General features: G+C 37.4%; 1 protein-coding gene across 1 annotated transcript; it reads right to left on the reverse strand.

The window, feature by feature from the left end:
* Nucleotides 1-316: 316 nt before the first annotated feature.
* ampd3b (adenosine monophosphate deaminase 3b) lies at nucleotides 317-6,928 on the reverse strand (the record flags this gene model as incomplete). The annotated part of the gene is made up of 12 exons (XM_016541492.1): nucleotides 317-1,487; nucleotides 2,518-2,628; nucleotides 2,769-2,942; nucleotides 3,062-3,182; nucleotides 3,316-3,479; nucleotides 3,885-4,011; nucleotides 4,294-4,457; nucleotides 4,584-4,715; nucleotides 4,801-4,995; nucleotides 5,084-5,213; nucleotides 5,811-6,024; nucleotides 6,763-6,928. Coding segments are annotated over 12 exons (1,875 nt in total), but the record flags the coding sequence as incomplete, so codon positions are not given.
* Nucleotides 6,929-8,770: the final 1,842 nt, after the last annotated feature.

An 8,770-nucleotide genomic window follows, 5' to 3' on the forward strand; every position in this document is an offset into this window, starting at 1 on the left:
GATTAACATTTGAGAATCTCTAATTTGCTTGTTTTCTTTAGTTGCAAATGAAAGCTTTATTTTATAGGGCATCACTGACGTTTTCAGTGGAGGTTAGTCACTTTTTCATATTTTTTTCTGGTTTGAAATCCCAGACTTTTCATTCTGCACTTTTGTGTGTATGAGAGAGACTGTGAATCTGTGGGCTTAGGGAATTCACTTGTATTATAAAGATATGTATAGATCAAATGTATATGTAAGTCTAAATTTGTGTGGCAGTTTATTAAGATTTAATCTAGTTTATCAAGATCTACTAATCTAGTTTTAAAAATGTTCATTTTTTTGCAATATTCTCAGATTTATAGAGATGGGACTGAATGGTAGTAGTTTTATTGGAGAAAATGGCACTAGTTGCCGTTTTCTTTTGTGAGTGTTCTTTCAAAGGAGAGTTCTTTTAAATATGGACTGAACTGGGATGTTCGGTGTTCCCTATTCTTGTGTAAATCTCGAATAATAAAGTAAATTGAATATTTTGTTCTAGCTAGTTCTTGTTTGAAGGCTGTAGCAGTTCCCACTACTTCCACTGGGCTTCAGTGTTGAGCAAATAAAGAATCATTTTTCTACTTACCTGGAATATTAACAGTCACATCATGAAAGGCTCTTTTTGACACCTCTTTATTTATTTTACTTTGAAAGCCATATTCAAATATTGCTGAACATATTCAGCACTCAGGCATGTTTTCAAAAGCCATTATTCCTTAACAAACAGCTTAACCATCTCTGTTGGTGTACAAAATGTGCAAGTTCAAGTACACAAGATTTTGTGACAAAAGATAAAACGCCACCCCATAGGTTACCCGACAGAATAACAGGCCCAAAATCTCAGGTTGCAAACAAACTAGTTTACCAAGGCAAATTTTTCTTCCAGTCTCTGCGCCACTACCTTTTATTGCGTAAAACATTTATCTGAACAAAAGAACACATTAAGTCACAAACCCGAAGACTTCCTCATTAGAAAAGGTAACAAATGTATGCTCCCTCAAAACATCATTTTCAGAAACCATGCAAAACACAGGAACATTTGATCAAAACGTCCCATTTTTAAAGAAACAGATTTGAGAAATATAATGGATATATCCATCCTGTAAGGCACTATGGGAAAGGTTATGTCCATCATAAGGCACCAAGACACATGGCTTCATGACTTTCTACCAGAATGATGCATTTCCATGGCTGTTTAGTGCATCACCTGTAGCAAGATTAGGTTTTATATCGATGTCTGGTCAACTCATATGGACCCGTGTTCTAGCCTATCTGTCACCCTGCCATGTCTACGAGGCTTTTTCAGCCACTGCTTCTGACTTGACCGCATCCACTAGGAAGCTGAGCTCATTGCACAAGGTCTCGTGTCGATATGCCATACGGATCTGCGCCACATTTGTCCTACGGATGTCATTTCCCTCTGGTCCATCCTGTAGATAATTCTCACCCAGGAAGTGTTTCTTCTCCTGCAAGGGAAATTTAAATGTCAGGTTAAGCTAGAAAACCATTCAGCTTTTTTGTGTACGAAAGGGCTTTAGCGTATGGATGGTATTGGCACTGGAAGATTTTTCCTTAGGAAATATTCTGGGTTCAATACAAGTTAAACTCAAATTTCGACTTCATTAAAAAATAAATCTGGGCTTCAGTGAGGTACTTACAATAGATATGAATAGGACCAATTCATAAATGTGACCCTGGTCTTAAGTCACTTCGGTATATTTTTAGCAATAGCCAAAAAAACATTGTATGGGTCAAAATGATCGATTTTTTTCTTTCATGCCAAAATCTTTAGGATATTAAGTAAAGATCATGTTCCATGAAGATATTTTGTAAATTTCCTACTGTAAATATATCAAAACTTCATTTTTGATTAGTAATATGCATTGCTAAGAACTTCATTTGGCCCACTTTAAATACGCTTTTCACAGCATTTAGATTTTTTTGCACCCTCAGATTCCAGATTTTCAAATAGTTGTATCTCGGCCAAATATTGTCCTATCCTAACAAACCATACATCAATGGAAAGCTTATTTATTCAGCAAATTTACCCTTATGACTGGTTTTGTGGTCCAGGATCACAAATGTTAAAATACTCACTGCTTCAACTGTATAGCCACAAGACAATATGCATGTTAACATGATTTATCTGTTCTGTGTAAAGTTATATTACATTTTACAACTTTGTTACCATGACCATAAACTCTAAATGGTCACTCTAAAATGACTTCATTTTACAGATCAAGTAAGAAACAAGATTTAATAGAAGAATAAATGTAACTGCTTTTATTAACTTAAAAGCCTCACATTTCTTAAAATTCACCCCCATTTACTTCCATTGGATGTTCCACAATGTCACCTTTTTTATTTATTGGAAACGAAAGACGAGCTGAATCTATTTGTAAATCTGAACCCACGATATGATATTAAAACTATATGGCATCCCAAGTTTAAAAGATTAAAACCCCCTGCTTTAATCGGGTAGGACAGAGAGAGTACCTGATGAGACAAACCGCTCTGAAGCACACTATTTCTGGCGATCTCACACACGTCGCACGTGCTCAGTTTCCACAGCTGTGCTGCAATGGCATACTCCTCCATCAAGGCCTCCTGCAGGTACATAAACAACATAAATCACATCACCTGACTGCTCTAAATGACTGCACTCAAAATAGATGAATAATGAACTCATTCAGTGTCAGAAGTGTTTGATTCCATGCACATCATTCCCAGTAACTGCTCTCCCTGACCTTTGTGTAGTGGAACTGTAACGGGTCATCTGTGGAGAGAGACACACACAGGCCCTTTTGCAGGAACTCCCTGAGGGGATTCTTGGAATACTCCAGGAACAGGCTGTTATTGCTGAGTGGAGACATTGCAATGGGCACCTGGGTCAAATAATACAGGTACTGCAGGACAGGACTCTGTATTGAGAAATTGTACGAGAAAAAATAAGAAAAGACTACATTAATACTGTTTGTCATGACTTGTCTGTTGTTTGGTGGTTTGATGTGTACACAGACAGTCCGTCTTTGAGACCGACCTTCTTCAGGTTGAGTCCGTGAGAGATGTTGTCAGCTGTGAGGAAGGCTGACACCAGATGAGTGATGGATCCTGCCTCACCGCAGTGAGGACGGAACTGGAAGGTATTAAGACCACGTTCCCTAAAAAAAAAAAAAAAAAATTCATTTATAAAGCTTTTGGCTAAATTTGAGGGGAATAGCTTGCTTATTAATTTGTTATGTGATGACAATGGATTTGAATGCTGAAATCAGCTTGATCTTTATAGCGACTTACTTTCGAAGGTTGTTGAGGACCATGATGTTGGCATACATGTGGAAGAGGTAGTAAGTGTACGGTGGGTTTTCCTCCATTGTCCACTCCTCAGGTTTTGGACTCTTATAGGTGAAAATGTGATCGCTGTGTTTGGACTCATCATCCACACTGTCAAACCCTGTCACCTGTAGAAAAACATCCAAAGCTTTGCTGAAATCTATCCACGGCCGCGATTTGCCCTTCATTTCCTTAAGGCCCGTGGTTTATATAAAGACTGACCGGGCTGTTCAAATATAGAGACATCAACATGTGTGACATCAACCACACATTGAGTACATTACTGATTTGGGCGTAATCCATGTTTTCTGTTGTTTGTTTTTCTGATTTTATTGTGCGTTACAATTGTACATGAAGTCATAGTCATCTGAGAACCGTTTAATTGTTCAGAAGGGACTTGGTATGAAAGCTTGTTCCCCTAGTAAAATGACTGTTTTGTATTAAAGCTGTTAATTGCCCTGTTGGTTACTAAATGTTCTAATGTGGCATGAATCTGCTCTGACTGGTCTTGCCAGCTGTGATGAAGCACTTACATGTTTCAGGAAGACATGCGTTTCTTTGTGTTTCTGAGGATTAATGGTGGCCTGAAACAGTGGGAGGAAGATGTTCTCTAGTATCTTGGCGAAGTTGGGAACAATCTTCTTTGATCTGAAAATGTCACTAAAAACAAAGTACACAATTTGAATTTATTTTGAAATAAATGAAATGTAATTTTATTCATTTATATTTTTCATTATTTCATTTTTTCGTTATATTTAAGAATTAAGCATTTTGATAAAAATTTGAAATTGTAATATAAAATAATATGAAATAAAATTTTTTTTTATATATATATATATATATATATATATAAAAAAAAATTTTATTTCATATTATTTTATATTACAATTTCAAATTTTTATTTTAAATTGGTATGTTAAGTTACATTTGAGGAGGACTTACTAGATCCTGGGCACCTGTATGATCCATCTCATGTTAGGGGAGTGCAACTTTTGCTTGATAAACCATTTAGACAGGTTGTCCCACTCTTCAGTGGCTCGGCCGTAAATTGAGAGACGGGGTTCAGCATGCTGATATTTACTCTCTTCAAGGTCATGAGCAACCTCCTGTGCAGAACAGTAACAATTTGTTTGTTTCCTGCTTAAAAAAATAATCTGGATACTCTGCCAACTATAGTTTATTTTAGCTTATGTATTAGTTGCTAAATCAGCACGTGAGTTGATCAGTCTTACCTTGATGAGACGTGCAAAATATTCTCCATTGATGTAGTTATCGCTTTTGATGTAGATCTCTCTGAGCTCACTAGCACCTACTGGGTTGTATTTGGAATTGAATTTATCAAAGCGATGAAACGTTTGTCTGCCCTGTAACAAACAATAGTGCAATTTCTTAATCACAGATCTATTCTGCTTGAAAATGTAGACAAATTAAGTCATGTGAAATACGTACCGCGTGTACATCCAATGAGTCTACTGTGAGATCATATGGGTCCATTTTCAGATTGTCAAACACCTGTTTGAGGGTGAACTTCTTTCCGCCTTTCTCCAGCACCACCCGGTCTGCTTCGGTCTTATATGTGTCCTTGATGAACTTCAGTAGATGCTTCTGGTTCATGCAGGCAGCTGCGTGAATGTGCGTATCAACCTGAATATTCACAAATATGTATATTTAGAAAAGGACCATTATGCAGGAGGTAGTGTAAACATTAGTGTAAATACCAATAAATAAATACCTTTCTGACATTGTAGAAGTCTCTGTGAGGAACGCTTTTCAGTTCCTTTAACTCGGCCATCTCATTCAGCATTTCATGTAGATGGAACTTGGACATCAGGAAGTTAAGCCTTCTGTGACAATAGGTCTTCCTATAAAAGAGAAAATGTCTAAATAATGTATTTCCTTTTTTGCTGAATATCACCTATCCTGTTTATTATTTAGCAACAGGCGAATGCAGTGTTATCAGTTTTGACATTGTATAATAAAAATTTGCTGAAAATGTACTCACCCTCAGGCCATCCAAGATGTAGATGAGTTTGTTTCTTTATCGGAACAGATGAAAGCAATATCATAGATTACGGACTATAGCAGTGGTTTGAATTTTGGCCAGAAGCAATGGTTTAAAGTTAAAATGCCTTAATGATGGATTTGTTTTTATAAACATGTAGCTTTGGCTTCACAAGTCGTTAACTGATGGACTGGAGTCGTGTGGATTATTGTGTTTTTATGAGCAGTTTGGACTCTCATTGTGACGGCACCCATTCACTGCAGAGGATCCACTGGTCAGCAAGTGATGTAATACTAAATTTCTCCAAATCTGTTCTGATGAAGAAACAAACTCATCTATATCTTGGATGGCCTGAGTGTGAGTACATTTTCAGCAAATTTTCATTTCTGGGTGAACTGTTCCTTTAAGTTAGGGTTTGAGGTTTTGCAGAGGAGAAGTATAACATAACAAAACTCACGTTGGTCCGTCTGCAATCATGGCAAGGACGTGGCTCATGTCAATGGCAAAGGTTTCCAAGTCAGGATATGGCAAGCTCCGTGGCTGATCCTGTTTTAAGGCATCTTCATTATCATAGACGTATATGATTCCGTCTTTCATCCTCAGGGAGTAGTTCAGATTCTGTGGAAGGTCTTCCATACTGTAGGGACCCTCACTTGGAACAGGGCAGATTTCTATTGCCATGGAAATAAAGCATAAAGAGCTGTCCTGCCATAAATAGAAACATGACTGGCTGTTTATAGTATAAATTTTAAAGAGGTGGTTGATTGCGATTTCACTTTTTTAACGCTAGTTTGTGTGTAATGTTGCTGTTTGAGCATAAACAATATCTGCAAAGTTACGAAGTTGAAAGTTCAATGCAAACGGATATATTGTCTTTTAAAATTATGGCAGTTTAATTCCTACAAAAACGGCTCGTAGGGACTACAACGAGTTACTTCCCGGGTTCGTGACGTCACAAACCCTGATAAACCCCGCTTAGACGTGCTCCAGAGGCGGTTTAGCCAATCACAACACACTGGACTAGCTAACCAATCAGAGTCCATCGCGTATTTCTAAAGGAGGGGCTTCATAAAAGCAGGAAATGATCAGCGTGTTTATCAGAGAAGGGACAGAGCGGTGAAGAATAAAGGTAAACTATGTGAAAAATAATGCGTTTTTTTTAAAACTAAGCATGAACACATGTTAGACTGCACCCCATAAACACAATCAAGCCTAGAAAAAAAACACTGAACCACCCCTTTAACAAACAACCCAAACTTAATAAACAATCTACAGTCTTTGAGACAGAATATTAAGGATTTGAGGCAGTAATTTAACACTTATTTCATCTCATAGCTGTTATCGTTATAGGTCTTTGAACAGGTAATTGTGCATTATTGCTGCATGCACTGTTGCCGATCATGACATACCTGGCAGCACTTCTTCCTCCTCACTCCATTTCTCATTATTGGCACTCCTTAGAAACTTGGCTGTTGTCCTGGGAAAGCAGTGATATGCCAGCCGAGAATATTTTTCTCTGATGAAGAGTGCTGTCAGCAGGGTTTTTGCTGCTTGCTCATAGTCCTCGACTGTTATCTGTCAGAAGCGATCATAGATGAATTAACGAGGAGTGCACCAGCATATACACTACAGTTCAAAAGTTTAGAAATGTAAATTATTACTGTGATGGCAAAGCTGAATTTTCTGGATTCCCTCCCCCATTTTGATGCTTAAAAAACATTTCCTATTATTAATGTTGATACAAAGATGAAAGAGATCCGCACTCGTCTAGATTCAGCCCGAAAAACTTATTCTCAAAGGCCACAAAAATATGTGCAAAAAGGTGCTGAAAGTTTTCAGGTATTAACAGTGTTGGGGAAAGTTACTTTTAAAAGTAATGCATTACAATATTGCGTTACTCCATAAAAAAGTAACTAATTACGTTACTTAGTTACTTTTTATGGAAAGTAATGCGTTGCGTTACTTTTGCGTTACTTTTTAAATCTGGACAGGGTTTGCTTGTTTGTTTTTAAAATAAAAAAGTTATATTTTTGGCAAATATAAAACCCTTTTCACACCAAAAGTGAAATGAATAAGCATCAGGTTGAAGGGAAAGTAAATTTACATCCAAATTTCAAAACACTTCAGCAATAAAAAAAGACACACAAATGTTTGTCTAGAGTAATTTGTGCTGATTAGTATGGTTGAACTGGATCATCGAAGGTCAGAAGCAAAGACATTGGTTAATAGAATGGGATTAAATACATAAAGCATATTTGTGTTGTTTAACATTTAATTATTGCAGGTTTGCGTCATATTCCGAGTTGCATTATTTTTATTCATTTTGAGGAATACTGAATCTGTGTTGTTGTTTTTTTGTGAGTGAGATGAATTAATGCATATTCATATTTATTTTAGAACTACAGTAACATCTGATTTCACTCAACATGGGGACAGGAGAGCTGTCAATCAATAAAAAAATTTAAAAAAGTAACTTGCATTACTTATTTGAAATAGTACCTCTGATATTTTGTTGTAAATTTAAACTACAGGCTTACAAAACCATTCTCAAACGTCTGCATTTTCCAGCATTAGTGCAGACATGCAGGTGTGATGTTGTGTGACACAGTCGACTTTCTGAACTGTGTGGAATATTTCATACTGTATGAAATTTACAGAAAAAAACTGTTGTTCCTCCAGAGTCACATGTAGTTTTATCCTGCATGTTAGTCATGTTTCAATTCAGTGTTGCAGGTTTTAGTATGTCGTCTTGTTCCGTCTGATTGATCATTTCGCATTGCATTAGTTCCCAGCCGCAGTCATCATGTAGCTGCGCTGCAGATGTCGGGTTTTGGAGCGGGTCACATGCTCCGTCTCCATTCCTGAAATGCCAGCGCTGTATCCTGAAGGATTATGATGCTGGAGACTCGAGTCTCTCCGCTCGGTCCGCGCTGGATTACGGTCGGCTGAAGCCCACGGGGTCTGTGAGAAACCATGTGATGCAGCTGCATATAATAGGATTATTATCCTGCACACGGTCACACAGATTCACATGAGCGCTGGAGAGCCGGCGGAGCTTTAGAGCGACTCTAATGAGCAGGTACTGAGAGAGAGAGAAACCCTGAGGACGAGGACCTCACTCTGAACCTCCTGCCCCTCATAGATTGTTAACCTTTCAGAAAGAAGTCTCTTCTGCTCAGCACGGCTGCATTTATTTGATCAGAAATACTGTAAAAATAGTGAAATATTATTATGATTTAAAACAACTGTTTACTTTGTGAATATCTGTTAAACTGTAATTTATTTCTGTGATGCGCAGCTGTATTTTCAGCATCATTACTCCAGTCTTCAGTGTCACATGATCTTCAGAAATCATTCTAATATGCTGCTTTGCTGCTCAAGAAACATTTCTGATTATTATCAATGTTGAAAACAGTT

The sequence above is a fragment of the Sinocyclocheilus rhinocerous genome, unplaced genomic scaffold (assembly GCF_001515625.1).
Source record: "Sinocyclocheilus rhinocerous isolate Xijiao unplaced genomic scaffold, SAMN03320098_v1.1 scaffold13, whole genome shotgun sequence".
NCBI lineage: Eukaryota > Metazoa > Chordata > Actinopteri > Cypriniformes > Cyprinidae > Sinocyclocheilus > Sinocyclocheilus rhinocerous.